The sequence below is a fragment of the Amblyraja radiata genome, chromosome 7, assembly GCF_010909765.2.
Source record: "Amblyraja radiata isolate CabotCenter1 chromosome 7, sAmbRad1.1.pri, whole genome shotgun sequence".
Classification (NCBI taxonomy): Eukaryota; Metazoa; Chordata; class Chondrichthyes; order Rajiformes; family Rajidae; genus Amblyraja; species Amblyraja radiata.
In genome coordinates, this window is record NC_045962.1 from 75,218,297 (window position 1) to 75,238,252 (window position 19,956).

Below are 19,956 nucleotides of genomic sequence, written 5' to 3' on the forward strand. Positions count from 1 at the left end.
TGATCTTATACATATGTTTTTTGGGAAAAGGGAGAGACTTGTCTTCATAACAATATTAACCTGAGTCACGAATGAGAGGAGATGAATGTGTCGGTGAGTTTGATCTCCAAAAGTGCATATCAATATTTGCCTTCACTGTTTGATGTTTGTATTCAACTATTCAATTGTCAAGCACAAGCACAAACAATGCAAAACAGTTTTCATAGAGTCATAGAGCGATACGATGTGGAAGCAGGCACCTTTGGCCCAACTTGTCCATATGTCCCAGGTACAGTACCTTAATTTGGCCCATATCCCACCAAACCTGTCCTATCCATGTACCTGTAACTGTTTCTTAAATTTTGGGATAGTCCCTGCCTCAACTACTTCCTCTGGCAGCTTGTTCCATACACCCACCACCCTTTGTGTGAAAAGGTTACCCCTCGGATTCCAATTAAATCTTTTCCCCTTCACCTTAAACTTATGTCCTCTGGTCCTCGATTCACCTATTCTGGGCAAGAGACTCTGTGCATCTACCTGATCTATTCCTCTCATGATCTCATACGCCTCTATAAGATCACCCCTTATCCTCCTGCGCTCCATGGAATAGAGACCCAGCCTACTCAACCTTTTCCTATAGCTCACACCCTCTAGTCCTGGCAACATCCTTGTAAATCTTTTCTGAACCCTTTCAAGCTTGACAATATCTTTCCAATAACATGGTGTCCAGAACTTCACACAATATTCTAAATGCAATCTCACCAACGTCTTATACAACATCTCTGGCAGCTTGTTCCATACACCCACCCACCACCATTTGTGTGAAAAAGTTACCCCTCAGATTCCTATTAAATCTTCTCCCCTTCACCTTAAACCTATGTCCTCTGGTCCTCGATTCACCTACTCTGGGCACGAGACTCTGTGCATCTACCCGATCTATTCCTCTCATGATTTTACACACTTCCTCTTATCATTTTTCATTCAGTAGAAACAAGGAACTGCAAATGCTGGTTTGCAAAAGAGGAGACAAAGTGCTGGAATAACTCAGCGGGTCTGGCAGCATCTCTGGAGACAGTCCGAAGAAGTCTGAAACGTCACCTATTCATGTTCTCCAGAGATGCAGCCTGATCCACCGAGTTACTCCAATACTTCATTCAGTACCATTTGTCCCAGTCAGGGTAGTTCAGTTTAGTTTATGGTCACATGTACCGAGGTACAGTGAAAAGCTTTTGTTGCGTGCTAACCAGCCAGCGGAGAAACAATACATGATTATGACTATCCCAATACATGATTACAGTCGAGTCATTCATAGAGTACAGATATACGCGATGAAGGGAATAACATGAATAACGTTTGGTGCAAGAAAAAGCCAGTAAAGTCCGATCAATGATAATCCGAGGGTCTCCATTGAGGTAGATAGTAGTTCAGGACTGCTCTGCAGTGTGGTAGGATGGTTCAGTTGCCTGATAACAACTGGGAAGAAACTGTCACCTCCAGATTCATGGACAGTTTTTTTCCCAGGTGTAATCAGGCAACCGAATCATCCTACCAACAACTAGAGAGCAGTCCCCAGTACATTCAGCAGCTCATTCTACTCTTCTGCTGCAATAATGTCGATGACTAATTCCTTAAGACAGAGAGGTCAGACATTAGTGAGGTGTCCATGGGGTGACAGAGTAGTGTCGCTAATAGAACCACTGTCTCACAACACCAGTGACACTCATTCAATCCTGACCTCCCATGCTGTCTGTGTGGAGTTTGAACGTTCGCCCAATGAATGTTCTCCCTGCACACATTGAGTGTGTTTCTTCCCAGTGCCAGTCTAACTTGTCCTTAATTGCCCCGAACAGAACAGCAATCTGTTGGTGATGTCAGTGGAGGGAGGTTAAAGCAGGATTACTGCAAGATTAATATGAATGGGTGCTTGTGGTTTGCTGCGGTTTCCAAGGACTGCATGGTTTTACATTGCATATTACATCTAAGGTGCTTGGTGGCTCCAATGGTGACTGACTTAAAAGTGACTGATACAAACTTGACGAGAGTTGTCCCATGCTGCATTTGCACTAGTGAAAGGTATGGATAGAATAGATGTGGAGAGGATGTTTCCACTAGTGGGAGAGTCTAGGACCAGAGGTCATTGCCTCAGAATTAAAGGACGTTCCCTTAGAAAGGAGATGAGGAGGAATTTCTTTAGAGGGTGGTGAATCTGTGGAATTCATTGCCACAGACGGCTGTGGAGGCCAAGTCAATGGATATTTTTAAGGCAGAGATTGATAGATTCTTGATTAGTACGGGTGTCAGGGGTTATGGGGAGAAGGCAGGAGAATGGGGTTTGGAGGGAGAGATAGATCAGCCATGATTGAATGGCGGAGTAGACTTGATGGGCCAAATGGCCTCATTCTGCTCGTATCACTTATGAACATAAGCCCACAGCAGCATTGGAGGCCACCTCCAATTAGCATTAAACTGTCAAACCTAGAATGGGAGGAATCCGCCAGCAGGTTCCTGATTGTCCCTTGCTGGCATTGATACCCTGTGCCTAAGCGGTCAAATAGCTTGTCTTGCCTCCCGCGCACCGGCAACTAATTTGGTTGAGCAGCGGAGCGCCCCTGTGGAATGTAATCCCTGTCTGAACTGACAGCTTCAGTGGGAGGATCAACGAGGGATCAGGAAAGAAAGTAAAGCTAATTGCTCAATCAAAACAAAAGTTAATTAAAATTGAAGATAATCAGCGGCAATTTAGCGAAGGATTACACCGCAGCACTGGAGCACAGGACAGGTTAATTTCACCATATGCGGCTGTATTCACGTTTGAAAAAGTACAGCAGATCAGAGCTGCCTTGAAATTAAACTTAAGGACTCATCCAGGGCATGTGGAATTCTTATGCCATTACTCCTCAAACTGACACGATGTTACAGTTTGCTCTGCCAATTTTCTTAGCAACTTCCACTATTCGTTTTATCTCTGGGACAAACACAAACAAGATGCTACGGTTGTTTCACAAAAGAAAAATTTGCTGCAGGAAAGCAGGCCAATGACATTATTAAAACGATCTCTCTTTGAAACATAGGCTGATACTCTGCCACGCTCACCGTAAAAAAACTTCAGTGTAGAGTACAAAAAAGCAATGCAGGACCCATGCGTGGGCATGTTACTTAGATAAACACAACGATCGCTGCATCGTTTGGTTTTTCATAACCAAATAAACCCTGGATTGATCCTGGAGAGGGTCCAGAGGAGGTTTACGAGAATGATCCCAGGAATGAGTGGGTTAACATATATATGATGAGCTTTTGACTGCACTGGGCCTGTACTCGCTGGAGTTTAGAAGGATGAGGGGGTAATCTTATTCAAATGTACCGAATAGTGAAAGGCCTGGATAGAGTGGATGTTGAGGAGACGTTTCTACTAGTGGGATAGTCCAGGACCAGAGGCCACAGCCTCAGAATAAAAGGACGTACTTATAGAAAGGAGATGAGGAGGAATTTCTTTAGTCAGAGGGTGGTGAATCTGTGGAATTCATTGCCACAGATGGCTGTGGAGGTCGTCAATGGATATTTTAAAGGCGGAGATTGACAGATGCTTGTTTCGTACGGGTGTCAAGGGCAATGGAGAGAAAGCAGAAGAATGGAGTTGAGAAGGAAAGATAGATCAGCCATGATTAAATGGGCCGAATGGCCTAATTCTGCTCTAACTCATAAAATCCCATTTCCTTGGGGAAAAAAAAACCATCTGACGTCAACTGCAAAATCTTTTTCAAGAGAGTTGAAGGCACAACAATTCTATATTGTGTTTGATATGTACTCTGACTTTCAGGCAAAATATGAACCAGATGCGTCGTGCTGCTGTATGTTTTAACAAACTCCCTTCTCATTCATCTGAGAGTATGTTTCGTAAAATGGATACTGCAAGATTTTTTCATTTCACTGCCAGCAACTAAAATGCACCAGAGCATTAGTCACCACCCACTTTTCTCCCTTATTCCTCGTTGAATAATTCACTTTGAAATTGCGGTCTGTAAAAATGGTTACTTTTTTTACGAGGATGTTGCCAAGACCCAAGGGCGTGAGTTATATGGAGGGGTTGTGCAGGCTAGGATTTCATTCCTTGGAGCGCAGGAGGATGAGGGGTGATCTTATAGACGTGCACAAAATCGTGAGAGGAATGGATCGGTAAACCCAGAGCAGGGTGATCGAGAACCAGAGGGCATAGGTTGAAGGTGAGGTGGGAAAGATTTAATAGGAACCTGAGGGGAAGCTCTTTTTTCACAAAGGTGGTGGGTGTATGGAACAAGCTGCTGGAGGAGGCAGTTGAGGCAGGTACTATCGCAATGTTTAAGAAACATTTAGAACAGGGTAGATATAGAGGGATATGGGCCAAATGCAGGGAGGTGGGACTAGTGTATATGTTGGTTGGCGTGGGCAATTTGGTCCAAGTGGCCTGTTTTTTATAAACATAGAAACATAGAAAATAGGTGCAGGAGTAGGCCATTCGGCCCTCCGAGCCTGCACTGCCATTCAATATGATCATAGCTGATCATCCAACTCAGTATCCTGTACCAGCCTTCTCTCCATACCCCCTGATCCCTTTAGCCACAAGGGCCACGTCTAACTCCCTCTTAAATATAGCCAATGAACTGCCCTCAACTGCATTCTGTGGCAGGGAATTCCAGAGATTCACCACTCTCTGTGTAAAAAATGATTTTCTCATCTCAGTCCTACAAGATTTCCCTTTAATCGTTAAACTGTGACCGCTTGTTCTGGACTTCCCCAACATCGGGAACAATCTTCCTGCATCTAGCCTGTCCAACTCCTTCAGAATTTTGTAAGTTTCTATAAGATCCCCCCTCAATCTTCTAAATTCTAGCAAGTACAAGCTGAGTCTATCCAGTCTTTCTTCATATGAAAGTCCTGACATCCCAGGAATTTTACGCTTTATGACTCTGTGACTGCTTCATATATTAGTTGGGGCAGGTATTATTGCAATTTCTAAGTAGGTTGGTGCCTCCCAACCAAAATAGCAGGAAAATTCCACTGGGCTATCCTGCATGTTATCACTATTATGTTGCAGAAACCATTGAATATTGATCAAGTGCATGCATTTGGACTGATTTTCCATCTCACAACCCAAGGTTAGTGTAGTAAATTGTATCACTATTGCTGCCTTGACTGAGACCACTTAACCTCAGCACACACTCCGACAATTAGGCTGATCGCACAATGTAATTACTAACTCACCAAACAGTGGAGCTCGCATGCTAGTAATTTAACAGAAGATCTCACGTTAGCATGGAATAGTTCACAGCGGGTCAGTATTTAACTCACTTGACATAAATGCTTCACTATTCAAGGTAAACACAGAAGTCAATCTATCCAAGCAACATAGAGTGTAAGAAGGAACTGCAGGTGTTGGTTTGCAATGAAGATAGACACAAAATGCTAGAGTAGCTCCGCAGGTCTGGCAGCATTTCTGGAGAAAAGGAATAGGTGACGTTTTGGGTCAAGACCCTTCAAAATCTGCTTGAGGAAAAAAAAGATACAAAGTGCTGGAGTAATTCAGCGGGTCAGACAGCATCTTTGCAGAACATGGATAGGTGATGTTTTGAATCAGGACCCTTCAATCTGCAGAAGGGGTCCGACCCAAAACGTCCCCTATTCATTGTCTCCAGCGATGCTGTCTGGCCCGTTGAGTTACTCCAGCACTTTGTATCTTTTTATGTAAATGAGGATCTGCAGTTCCTTGTTTCTACAATCTCTGGAGGAACTGGGCGGGTCGATCAGCATCGATGAGGGGGAAAGGGATGGTCGACATTTTGGGTCAAAACCATGCATTGGGACTAAGAGTGGAGAGGGAGGATAGCAGAGTAATATGAGAGGGGCAGTCACGAGACAGGGGCCAGTCGGAGATTGGTGGACTGAGGAGTGAAAGATGAGAGTGAGATTAACATTTCCAGACCCTGATATCTGGCTATGGAGTTAATTGTCAATGGCAATGGCAGCCATTTTACATCTACTTCTGACCGTTCTTCTTCAGTTACAATCAAAACTCAGCAAGTTCCTGGGAAAGGGACATAGACACTAAATGCTGGAATAACTCAGCGGGGCAGGCAGTATCTCTGGAGAGTAGTAATGGGTGACGTTTCGGGTCGTGACTGCAGATAGACATAAAATGCTGGATTTTATGTCTATCTGCAGTTTAAACCAGCATCTGCAGTTCCTTCCGACACAAGTTCCTGGGAAAGATATCTATGGAAAAGATGTGTTACCATTAAGAGTCTTTATCTTCCCTGCTTTGGGAGGGGCACATGAAATGGTGGCTCCCATAGGATTATTGGAAGATGCCTACATCCATCAGCGACTCAGTTATGTGATAGGGTTCAGTACCAGCACTCAAGAACACTTCAAAATAGAGTTAGACTTCCTCTTGATTAAGCAGCATTGCTTCTTTTATAATACATAAACAAAACAAAATCAACAAAGATCTAGTTGGAAAACATAATTATGAACAGACCCACCTCGGGAAGCTTCTAATTAAGGAATCAAACCCTGATGCTAGGATGGAGAGTTTGCCAAGAAATGGCAGGAACTGCAATCAATCGTATCGCATTTACCAAACTGCCTTATTTTAGCATCATTAAACCTAATTAAAATTGTTTCTGCAAATATGATATCTGAACTGCAAAACTGCTGACAAAGTCTGAGGCTAAGGGTGATTCAATCCTTTCAGCGTTGTAAGCCATACCCACATAAAAAGAAGATTAAAGCACGTCTTGGTTCCCAGCAATGAGGAGGCCGTGAGTTTTTTTCCCTCTCTTCCACAGTGTGGGTGGATACAGAGAAAATGATCAATGACACAAAAACGCACACCGCCGATCAAGTAGTGAGGGAAAAAGACACACAGAGGAGCAAGTAGTGCCACCAGGGTATCATTCAGTAGGTAACTACTGAAAAGATGTTGTAGCAATACAGAACTAAACACCTACGCCTGAAGTTCTTCTCCCCTCCAGTTCAGCGCAAACCATTCACTCATGTATTTATCAATTTATCATTGCTAAATTAGTAGGACGGATGCAGTTGCAAAGTCGGATCCGATTACTTCTGGACCGCTGTGCTTAGATTTTACAAAGGGAGTCTATTTGCGTTCTCTTATTAAAAAAACACACATAAACTCTCTGAAACACACCCAAATCACTGCACAGTGCAATAACGCGCCCGCCCCAATAATCATTGCCTTCTTGGTCTCCTGCTGCTTGTAAATGGGAAATAAACTACTCACATTGATGATTTATGTTAGAGAGGAAAACAGCCTCTATTTAAAAAAGCTACACCTTAAAGAAACTTCAGTGACATATTTTCAACACTACTACTTCGTAAACAGGCTGTCAGACATGCTCCTCCGACAGTGAACTGTACAGAATGAATGCAGACCGAGTTTAACGACACAGCACTCCTCATGTGGCAACGTTGAGAAAATCAAAGGGATTTTTTGCCTTTTCAGCCCCTTCTTGCAAGAATTACGTGGAAGGTTCAGTCCAATTAATGAGTCCACAGTAATTTGACTCTATTTTTCTCAATTATTTCGGAAAGATTTTTTTAACTGTTAATTTGGTTCAATCTGTGTGGTTCTCACTTCACTGACAGAGTCAGAACAAATTATCATTTCTCCCTTGTCAGTTCTCTCAGCACTTTTAGCTAGTCTGGTGCATCTGGTAAATTCTTATCTCCAACACACTTTCTTTACACGTTACTGTATTTCAGTTCTTTACGTACATTCTACATTCACATCGTTTTGCAGGGAACGGAGGGAGGTTGGTCGCATGCAGGCAAAGCGGATTAGTTTGACTTGGCATCATGTTCGACATGGATATTGTGGGCTGAAGTGCCTGTTCCTGTTCTGTACTGTTCTGTGTGCACTGATATTTTGTGCGTGGCTCAATTTAACCCATTCCATCAGAACCCTTCTCCTCATTAATCCCCAAACTGATGCTCATTTTCTTACTGAATGTCTGTTCTCTCGAAAACACAGAAATCATGTTTAGAGTTTTATAGTAGAACTGGAAGAGAAAAGCAAGTTAATTATTATTAATGGGTTAGGAGGGAGAGATAGATCAGCCATGATTGAATGGCGGAGTAGACTTGATGGGCCGAATGGCCTAATTCTGCTCCTATCAGTTATGACCTTAATTATAACAGGATGTAGAAGAAATAACTTGAGCCACACATAAAGCTTAGATGGCATCAAGGGCAAAAACAGAAACTGTAAACACTCAGCAGGTCACACAGAACGTATATGAAATGCCATCTACCTGAGCCTTTAACTCTGTATCTTCCACTGTGGATATTGCCTGACCCGCTGAGCATTTCCAAGGCTTCCTGTTTTGTTATTTCAGATTTACAACACCGGCAGTTTTTTTTTTTCGGGGGATTTTCATTTACTTCTGAGAACACATGAAGACTTTCTTTGAAGGCGCTTGGGGAGAATTTGCAACTAGGGAATATTAGACAGTATTTATTTACGTATAGTATACCTTGACCACAGCCAGAAGTAAGTGCTGCTCTGCAGAATGTTTCCTGCTGAATTCAAGCGAGTGCGTTACTATCTGGGACATTTTGTGACTTGCTGAGAGAGCTCACTGCATATGCTATTTTGAGGACTCACCTGGAGAGAAAATCAATGGCACTTATATTTTTTGGTAACTTGCAGAAACAGCTCTTTGAACTCGAATCTTTTGGAGTTTGTAAAAGGATTTCACCATAAATAATCTTAGGAAATCCAATAAGTGACCACCCCACTTTCTCTCTGGGAACTCAAAGGACAGAACTGTAGCCATTGCTTTGGAATTCTTGGATAAACCCAATTAACAGAATTACACATTTCCTGGAGGAACAAGGAACTGCAGATGCTGGTTTACAAAAAAAAAAGACACAGAGTGCCAGAGTAACTCAGCGGGTCAGACAGCACCTCTTGAGAACATGGATAGGTGATGTTTCGGGTCCAGACCCTTCTTCACACTGGGAAAGAAGGGACTGAAGAAGAGTCCCATCCCAAAACGCCACCTATCCATGTTCTCAAGAGGTGCTGCCTGATCTGCTGTGCCCCTGTCCCATTTAGGAAACCTGAACGGAAACCTCTGGAGACTTTGCGCCCCACCCAAGGTTCCCGGAGGTTTTTGTCAGTTTCCCTACCGGCTTCCACTACCTGCAACCTCCGGCAACCACCTGCAACCTCCGGGAACCGCATGGAAACCTTGGGTGGGGCGCAAAGTCTTCAGAGGTTTCCGTTCAGGTTTCCTAAGTGGGACAGGGGCATTACTACGGCACTTTGTGTCTTTTTTTCACATTAGTTCAACCTCAATACACTGGGAATGTTGGAAGCATCTGAGAATGATACAGCACAGAATTAGAATCTTCGGCCCATTACATCCACACCAACCATCAAGTACCTGTCTATACTAATCCCATTAACCAATGCTTGGTTTGGAGTCTACTACACCTTGGTGATTTAAATGTCTGTCCAGATGCTACTGAAAATGTTTGTACATTTAGTGGCATCTGCTTCCACCACGTACTCAGGCAGTGAGTTCAGATTGCAGTCGCCCTTCAGTGTAGGAAAAAAATAATTGTCAGATCTCCTTTATACTTCTCACTCCTCATGAGTGCTCTCACAGTACCATCATTTGAAATTCATAAAAGGATCGTTCCATTTTGCTTTGCAGCAAAGCATGAAATGTGTCATCAAAATGCAATGTGGATTAATTAGCCTTGGATCATAAGCTTCTGTATGCCACTCAAAATCATTTAGATAAAAAATACCAGGCAGAGAAACTAAGAGAAGACTTTTAATGTGGCGCCCCCATCACATGTTTTGGCATTTTCCCTCCTTAATCCATTTCACGTAGCCTATCTACCACAATGCAGGGAAATAAGCTTTAATGATCAATGCTAAACACAGCTCAAAGTATCGGTCAACAGTAATTTCCCCTCTGCATTCTTAACATCACCTTGAAGACAACAAATCCAGCGTTTAATTTCTTCCCCGCAATCTTAACTGCAACTGCTCCTGAGTTTTGACTTGTAGCGTAACATATAACCAAATGCAAATTACATTTTGGACTTTCTACCCTTCTTCCCTCGTCCTGAGAAATTCAAAAAACAAATTTGTCTTCCAGTCAAAGGCGAGCCCATTGCCAATTAGTTTCTCTAGATGTGTCAAAAGGATAGCAAAGTAATTGGCTGTGCTTATCCACTCTCCTCCAAGACATCACTTAATGTCCTCGGATAATCCCCACAGATCTTGCCTTTGCTCCGAGTTAAGATACCTTTGACCTGTAACCTTCCTATAATAAATTACATCTACTGTTGAAAAATATCCCATCAAAAGTCGTACTGACCTGTACCTCTGGAAGCATGCCATTTTCCAACACAAAGCAGCATGCAAATGTTTACCATGTAGCAGCAGAATCACTTTACAATATGAATGATTTCATCAGGCAAGTCATCAGATAGATAGATAGTGTTAAACAAAAAGTTTGAAATTACAGCGATACAAGGCATTGATGGACCAGACAAATATGAGTGATCATCCAGGTCTTTGTTTTAAAAAGTGTTACTATTCTGATTCATTCACTATTTTACATGATCAAGTGGAATCGCAGCCCAGTGCGAGGGCTTTTCCGTGTAAAACATAAATGAGTAGCAGATGAGTGGATACGTACAATAGCGTTGGTCCATGTAGCCATTTCGGGGGTCCACGGACAAACAGACTGCCCGGTAGGGAGTTTGCGGCTCGGTTAAATGCGGCAGTGAGCCCAGAGAGTTCTTGATTTTTGAGGAAGAGCTAGTGTCTTCACTGGAGCTGCACGGATCTTCATTTATCTTGCAATAGGACTGCCCTGTCCCGTGTGGCCGCATCGAGACTGCATTCCTGCGCTCCCTTATATAGTCAGGCCAGGGGCTTTCGATTTCTGTATGGAGGAAGGGGAAACAATAACAATTTACCTGTCATGGATATCTTTATTGAAACTTAAGCAATAATCCTATCCCCCAATATGTTTTATTGCCGTTAAGATATTCGTCATGCTTCCCCCCCCCCGCCCCCACACACACAATACCTGTATATCATTCACATGTTTGACTGAAGTATTGATTTTGATCAATACTTTTAATACAATTAAAATTGAAAAGGTTTGCAACTGATTTTCTAATATTCAGAACTGTAACTGTAACACTCTAACTCCATGCAGATCTTCAGACATTTGAAATCATGTCTCTTTTTACATCTAATTGTGTAAAACCCATTGATGTGAGATTATTTCTAAGGCTTTCCAAATACGTTTTCCAATTACTCTCAGGTTCATGAATGATTTTGGAATAATGAATGCAGCCACAGAAAAAAGTGACGGAAAATTACAAAACTGTTTTTTTGCTGGGAATCTGACATGTTAATTTGGTTTCTTCTTCTTCCACGGATGCTGCCTGACCTGCTGGGTGTTTCCAACATTTTCTGTCCTCATTTAAAAAAAAAAGGAAATTGGGTGAATTTCTGCAGTCAACCTGGCACACGGGAAGGCACTAACACTGGCATGGTTCCACAGGGGGGGCTCCTAATAGCACACTGGCTGCAGTGAAGGTTGGCATCAGAAGACCCTCCTCAAAGGTTGGCATCACCACACATGGTCTGCCATCCGTGTGCGATGCCACAAGGTATCGGCATCACCATGCTGTCCTGGAGGGATCAGCATGAAGCGCCGCCCTGCAGGGCTGACACCAATGCGCAGTCTTGCAGCGAATAACATCAACGCTCAGTCCTGCAGGAGCTAGCACCAATGCATGTCCTGATGAGACTGCTGGCACCAACTCACAGCCTTGCAGGGGCTGGCACCAAAGCACAGTCATGCAGCAACTGGCACCAACATGCAGTCTTGAAGCGGCTGGCACCAACATGCAGTCCTGCAGGGCCCAGCACCAATGCACAGTCTCCGAGGGGATGGCACCAATGGCAATCAATCACTATCACAATAATACTTTATTAGCCAAGTATGTTTTAGAAACATAGAAACATAGAAAATAGGTGCAGGAGTAGACCATTCGGCCCTTCGAGCCTGCACCGCCATTCAATATGATCATGGCTGATCATCCAACTCAGTATCCTGTACCTGCCTTCTCTCCATACCCCCTGATCCCTTTAGCCACAAGGGCCACATCTAACTCCCTCTTAAATATAGCCAACGAACTGGCCTCAACTACCTTCTGTGGCAGAGAATTCCAGAGATACACCACTCTCTGTGTGAAAAATGTTTTCCTCATCTCGGTCCTAAAAGATTTCCCCCTTATCCTTAAACTGTGAACCCTTGTTCTGGACTTCCTCAACATCGGAAACAATCTTCCTGCATCTAGCCTGTCCAACCCCTTAAGAATTTTGCAACATACGAGGAATTTCATAGTGGCGGGCAACACCAAGGGGCACAGTCCTACAGGGGCCTGGCACCAATGTGCCATCTGGCAGGGTTGGTATCAGTGCAAGATCCTGCAGGGGGGCTGGCATCTTTGCATACAGTCCCTCAGGAGCTGGCACCTATGCACCAAGCCAGTAATGACAGACTTCGGAACGCCAGCCCAGACACTGTTCCAAAGAGGGTGCCATTCCAGAGGATGCTGGTGCCATACATCGCCCAAGAGTGCATTGGCATTAGTGTACAGTCCAATGTACAAAATCATGAGAGGAATACATGAGGTAGACTCACAGAGATTCTTACCCAGAGTAGTGGAATCGAGTACCAGAGGACATAGGTTTAAGGTGAGGGGGGGAAATTTAATAGCAATGTGAGGGGGTAACATTTTTTCACACAGAGGGTGGGTGGAACAAGCTGCCAGAGGAGATAGTTGAGGCAGGTACTATCGCAACATTTAAAAAACATTTTCACAGGTACATGGATAGGACGAGTAGAGGGATATGGGCCAAACGCAGGCAGGTGGGACTAGTGTATGTGGGACTAGTGTAGATGGGACATGTTGGTCAGCATGAGCAAGTTGGGTAGAATGGCTTGCTTCCACTCTGTAGGACTCTAACTGAAATTAAAGATCAGGATATTGGCCAGTCTGGCATCAAGTGATCCCGTTGAGATGTACAGTCAGGACATTGTCCAAAACAGCTTAAATGTATTTTCAGTCATCCTGGGCTGGAGGTTTGAATAACAAGTGATGAAGAAGGGGGGAAAAAAAAGTTAACAGCAAAAGACAAGGACATTTTTCTCTGAATCCCAAAAATTAAAATCAGTGTTTCCCTATACTTTCTTCGACGTTTCAAATAATGTTTTTGAGCAAAATCCACAAAAGTTGCACCAGAAAAAAGTAAACGTTGCCAAATTTTAAAGAGCAGCAGACAGTTCAACGGCGGAGCGCGACAGAAATAGTAACAGCCTGTTAAGTTTCAAAAGAGAAGTCAAGTTTACCTTATCGTAGAGAGAGAGAAAATGTCCCTGCCAGACACCAACAGACTCGGGAAACTATCAGACTGCGTTTTTTTTTCTCCTAACTGCAATTTACCGCGGCGCATCAAAGATCCACACCAGGCTGCCTGGCAGTTAACTGCAGCATGAATGGTACAAGTGTGTTGTGCCATCGATCTATATTGTTCTCTGGGTTGTTCTACATTTTCCTTTATGGTAAGTTCCCTGTGGGTTTTCGAACTGGAGCAGAGATATACATCACCGAGCAGGATTTATTGGAGGTTGAGGGGGGGGGGGGGGGGGGAGAGAATTAAACATCACAGCTGTATCATATCAACATGCCGAAAATGTACAGTCAAGAAGAGACCAGGAACACAGCGTTTTATCTTTCAAACTTTCGAACTCCCTGTAGTCTTACTCCCCAAGCCTGGCGCAAAAGAAGCTTTCAATTAAAATGTTTTACTTAAAAGCAAAATCTCCTAAGTAATTATGCAACCTCTCAAAATTAGACAGCTATTCCTTCTTGGGGGGGGGGGGGGACGGGACACAATCATGGCAGATGGTAAATGGACTGAAATTGTGAACGTTTGCAAAATAAAATGACCTGGAAAGTTATAAAATTGTCATTAAAATTAGCCGTGTACTCACAGGGGTGGTTTCGACCATTCGTTCGGGCGATGGAAGGATTTGAGCCGTGTCTTGCCTTAAACTTGCATAAAGCCTTGAATGGATCGACAGCTTTTCAAATGCTACCCAGAACAATGAGCCCATTTCAATATGAAGCTCCCTCTCTCCCCCCCCCTCTCTCTCCCCTCCCCTCCCCTCCTCCGTGCGATTAACATTCAGACCCATGCCCTTAGAAAAAGGCGAGTTATTTTCTAGTTAAAGGTTTCGGAGGAGCAGAGGGTCAGGTGGCTAATCATTAAATCAAACTTGTGTTATCCTTTCACAATTACTCCGACTGAAAGGAAAGGGTTTATTTCTTCCAGTTTATGTGGGACAAATAACTCCAGAAAACATTCGCAGGAATTTTTCTTAAAAGGGTCAATAATGGCATCAATTGCAAGAAAACTTTACACCGGGTCTGCTGGCTGCATTGCATTTGGTTAAGGCATGTTTTTTTAACAAATTGTTTTCCAAACAGCTTTCTCCCGTTTTCTCTCTCGGCAGTAAAAAAAAAAGGCAAAGCTGTAAAAGTCGGGGAATGTGCAATCTGTGCTCTAAGGACCCGTCCCGGCCCAATCTCGAACCCACACCACTCTTTCACTGCGACGGCTTAGACGCACAATACCCAAACTTTTCAATGGGGCAACCCAGCCGTGAAAAAAGAATCGCTTGTTCTCTCGCAAACCTAATGACAAGGAGCCAGAGGAACTCTTTTTAAAAAAATGTTCCCTTCAAAAACTTCCAGGGCTAATTGTGGCCGGGAGTTCCATTTGAACCATGCGATCAACATGTTTCATAGCTGTTAGCCGCCCCCAAGTAAAACAGAATAGACTCCTCTTTTTTTCCACCGCTCCTCGCCCCATCCCACCCTTCAGTTCTAACCAGAAAAGTAAGTCGGCGTTATTGGCCTGGAAGTATGTTGCTAATATTTGCCAAGTAAATTTTGAAACAGCTTGGAGCGAGTCCCTGATTCCAAATGAAAGGGGACGCGTGCTTCTCTCTTTCCTGCACTTTTTGTTTGGTTATTCATTTCAGGACGTGGTGGGAACGGGGGCGAGTTTTCAAGGGAGCGCTCCTCTCAGTACTTGGGACTAACGACACCGCGCACGGCCCTTCATTGAGCTGTGAGCTAATATTGTAAAAAGACCTAAACTGTGAGTGCATGTACAAAGCCCATCGGCAAACTGCAATATTGATCTTTGCACGGGCTCAGAGAATGCCTTAGTGGACTCAACGAGTTTGGACAAATACTTGTACCACTGTTGCCTCTCTCTTAAGAGTTTGTCGAGATGGTACTTCAGCGCTTCCCTGGAAGTGCTCTTTGAGACCCCTGCAATCCATCAAAGAATGCAAATTGGCATGGCAGACAAAAAAAAAACAGGGAGGCAGACATGGGCGTGTTAAGTAACGGTGCAAGCCGCGGAGAGAGAGAGGAGAGAGAGCGGTCTGAAAATAAATCCCCTTTCCGCATTCATGTCGTTAACAAACCGAGCCGAACAAATACAAAGCGAAACAAAACAATACATCGCCGGATTGCAAACATTTACCGAAGAAAACATCAACAATTGCATCTCTTCCCACGGGGCAAATGTTTAAAAGTAACTTTTCTTTAATACACAACCACATCCTTTATCTGTTGCAATGACCTACAGACGCTGGTGATCACTGGAGATGGAAGATAGTTACTCCAGCATTTTGTGTCTATCTTCAAATTCTTTATCTCACCGGGTCTGGAGTTTGATTAGGGTGGAAATATGTTCCTGCAGCTTTTTGTTGGTTTTGATATTTTGCTGAACGACAGATAGATCGCCAAATTAACTTTTTTTTCTCTCCACTAATATTAATTTGCCAGACATCTTCCTTCACTCTGCCTCTACCACACCCACTTCCTATTTTGGTTACAGCTCTTGCACCTCCCGTTTCCCAGCTGACTGATCAGAAAAGGCAACATCATCGCGTTGTTTTCGTTGCGCCCGAATTGCCCCCCAAAAACTCAGATTCATTCATTGACGAATTATATTTAAAAAAAACAAACGCTAAATAGCTACTCGCGCGAAGTGGTAACGCTAGGATATCACCGACACATTCAGGAACAACACCAATTTACTGACACAGTGGTAACCTGTGGTGAAATGTGGCGGCGAGCGGCTTTTTGTGTGTGCATCTAATTGGGGCAACTCGCCGCTGCTAGTTTGTATTTTCACATGCCACTCTATAAATCAACTTCGAATTGCTTTAGGAGCATGTAGACAGAGCCATTTCTCATTGCTTTCGTTAACCCTTCAGCTGCCCGAATCGCAGCATGTTTTAATCTCCAAATGAATCAGGAGCATTTTCACACGCATTTTCACACCGAGGAATCGAAAATCCCGATATTTCACTCTCAAAGTCCGTGTAGCTTTGCTACCACCGCTGATGTGGATGATTTAAGGCTGCATCCCCCAAATCCCCCCTTTTTATTGCTCGTCCCCGGTATTTACTGATTTGGTCTCCACTGTGGACATGTTTAATTTCCCAACACTGGAACAGTGTATTTGAATTTGTTATTACAGCACCGCCCAACACACCGGCTTCTAAACTAAAGATAGGCACAAGAAGCTGGAGTAACTCAGCGGGACAGGCAGCATCTCTGGAGAGAAAGAATGGGTGACGTTTCGGGTCGGGACCCTTCCTCAGACTGAAGAACATCAGTCTGAAGACGGGTTTCGGCCCGAAACGTTGCCTATTTCCTTCGCTCCACAGATGCCGCTGCACCCGCTGAGTTTCTCCAGCACTTTTGTCTACCTTCATTCATTCGGAGATGCTGCCTGTCCCGCTGAGTTACTCCAGCTTCTTGTGGTTCAAACCAGCATCTGCAGTTCCTTCCTCCCGGTTAGTTACCTACATATTAAAGTCATCGGACCAGCTAACGGCTTTCCAGTCTAAGACACCAGAATTATTTTGTCTGTTAGGGAATGAGTCTGCAGAAGGATCCCGATCCGAAACGTCGCCTATCCATGTCCCCCAGAGATGTTGCCGGATCCACTGAGTTACTCCAGCACTTGGCGCTTTATTTTGTAAACCAGCATCTGCAGTTCCTTGTGCCTACGGCGAGTGGACCCGGTTACATGAAGAAAGTTGGACACAAAGCTCTGGAGTAACTCGGGCAGCATCTCTGGAGGACGTGGTTAGGTGGCGATTCGGGTCGAGACTGATTCTCGACCCGCAACATCATCTGGGATGTCAGGACTTTCATATGAAGAAAGACTGGATAGACTCGCCTTGTACTCGCTAGAATTGAGAAGATTCAGGGGGGATCTTATAGAAGCTTACAAAATTCCTACGGGGATTGGACAGGCTAGATGCTGGAAGATTGTTCCCGATGTTGGGGAAGTCCAGAACAAGGGGTCACAGTTTAAGGATAAGGGGGAAATATTTTAGAACCGAGATGAGAAAAACATTTTTCACACAGAGCTTGGTGAATCTCTGGAATTATCTGCCACAGAAGGTAGTTGAGGCCAGTTCATTGGCTATATTTAAGAGGGAGTTAGATGTGGCCCTTGTGGCTAAAGGGATCAGGGGGTATGGAGAGAAGGCAGGTACAGGATACTGAGTTGGATGATCAGCCATGATCATATTGAATGGCGGTGCAGGCTCGAAGGGCCGAATGGCCTCCTCCTGCACCTATTTTCTATGTTTCTATCTATCCATGTTCTCCGGGGATGCTGCCCGACCCGCTGAGTTACTGACGAAGGGTCTCGACCCGAAATGTCACCCACCCAGAGATGCTGCCTATCCCGCTGAGTTACTCCAGCATTTTGTGCCTATCTTCGGCGTAAATCAGCATCTGCAGTTCCATCCTACACATTTCCTTTACTCCAGCACTTTGTGTGTTAACCAGCATCTGCAGTTCTTTGTTTCTGCGTGAAGAAAGTTGCTTTTTTTTGCACCTTTCGCGGCCTCGGAACTTCTTTAAAAAAATCCCTCCAAATTATTTATAGTGCAACGAATCGGGTTGTGTAAATCAATATCCCACGAAGAACAACGAATACAGACACGTTGATCGAGGATAAGTTTTGGCCAGGTCAAAGCCTAATAAAAAATTAAGGAATAAATACATTGAAAACGGAAGCGGGGTGATTATTAAATGTCAAGGTCTTTTTTTCACATGTTCTATACGGACAAATAAACTGCATTTAGTTTTCCCGTGCCACACACCACTCACACCAAGAGGAGAAAGTGAGATTATTGGCAATACGCGTTGTCCAATAGCTAAAGAAAACCCAGTAAACCCGCAAGCCCAGTAGTTCCTAACATAACATTTCAGAAAACAATAAAACCAACTAGTAGCTTGCAACATCCAGCGCAGTTTGGCTGACACCATGTTAACGAGCGAGCAACCACACGTAACTCGACGGGTAAAGTCACCGCCTCTTGAAACAGTAGCAGCCGGAAAAAAAAGACCTTCTCCAGACACGGAGGAAAATGTTACCAGCGCTTTCTGAACACTACTCCCAGTAGATTAATCACTGCCAGTTTATAAACGACGTGCCATTGAGTTGAGAAAGTTACATGTAACATCGATGGTAGTGTGTGTGTGTGTGCGCTTTATGAGTCAGCAAACAAAATAAGTTATGTTGAAATAAGTATTAGTTGATTTATTTTTACCACCGCCTCAACGGGGAGGAGGTGAGGAGAGGGGGCGGGAGGAAGAGGAGAAGGGTTTCGGGGGTTGACTCGGTACAGTTTTATTTTATTTTGGCACATGATTTCACAGCGGGGTTGGATGAAGCTTTGCTCCTGAGACTGAACCTAGGCTGCTTGGTCTCCATCCAAACCACCCCCACCAGTCATCTCAGGGACATCGCTGGCTCAGTAAACTCAAGCACAGGAGGACTACAACAGGTTAACTTGCAAGATGAATCAGTAATAAGGAAAGCACATGCAATGCTAGCATTTATTTTCAGAGGACTGTAATATATTTTTTTAAAAACAGGGATGTAATGCTAAGAGTTTATAAGGCGCGGGGCAGTCCACATTTGGAGTATTGTGAGCAGTTTTGTGGGCCCGTATCTGAGGGAGGATGAGCTGGCGTTGGAGAGGGTCCAGAGGACTTTTACAGGAAAGATGCCCGCAACGATTGGCTTCACGTCTGATGAGCGTTTGACGCCACTGGGCCTGTACTCACTGGAGTTTAGAAGGATGAGGGGAGACCTCAATGAAACTTACGAGCAGTGACAGGCGTGGATAGAGTGGATGTGGAGAGGACGTTTCCACTAGGGGGAGTGTCTAGGACCAGAGGGCACATCCTCAGAATAAAAGAGTTTACCTTTAGAAAGGAGACGAGGACGAATCTCTTTAGACAGAGGGTGGTGAATCTGTGGAATTAATTGCCACAGACGGCTGTGGAGGCCTTCATTGGGTAATTTTTATTGACAGATTTTTAATTAGTATGGGTGTCAAAGGTTATGGGGAGAAGGTAGGAGAATGGGGTTGAGAGGGAAAGATAGATAAGCCACGATCGAAAGGCGGAGGAGACTTGATGGGCCAATTGGCCTAATTCTGCTCCTATGATTTATGAATTTATGAATTCATGAACTACCTCAAGGATCAGTAGAGTGGCAATAGAAAAACATTAAGTGGCATGCTAAGACTGAGTCAAATTTAGCACACACCTTTCTTTTTTAATTGCACAGTGAGTGCTTGCTTCTAACTATAGTCTATTTTCCCTGAAGGAACGGAATGCATACATTGGTTTTTAGCATGGGTTGTAGCTCTCCCTGCGGCACACATGGAACCAGATAGGTCTGGGATTAGAGGGGCGTGCGGTGCTCGCAAAGGCGGGAGCGACAGAACCATATTTAGACTTTAGAGGCACAGCGCA

The 19,956-nt window shown here is 44.1% G+C and overlaps 1 protein-coding gene across 5 annotated transcripts in view; it reads right to left on the bottom strand.

Annotated features, from left to right (window-relative positions):
- The window catches only part of gli2 (GLI family zinc finger 2), a 447,759-nt gene that overhangs the window by 200,042 nt on the left and 227,761 nt on the right, over positions 1–19,956 (bottom strand). For 2 of the 5 annotated variants that reach the window (XM_033024822.1, XM_033024823.1), the window contains exon 4: positions 10,695–10,943. In XM_033024822.1, coding sequence (XP_032880713.1) covers positions 10,695–10,943 — 249 coding nt within the window. Of the gene's footprint in view, positions 1–10,694; positions 10,944–13,430; positions 13,669–14,075; positions 14,223–15,818; positions 15,955–19,956 lie in introns of those variants that run through there. The other 3 variants (XM_033024826.1, XM_033024824.1, XM_033024827.1) reach the window with 3 other exon arrangements.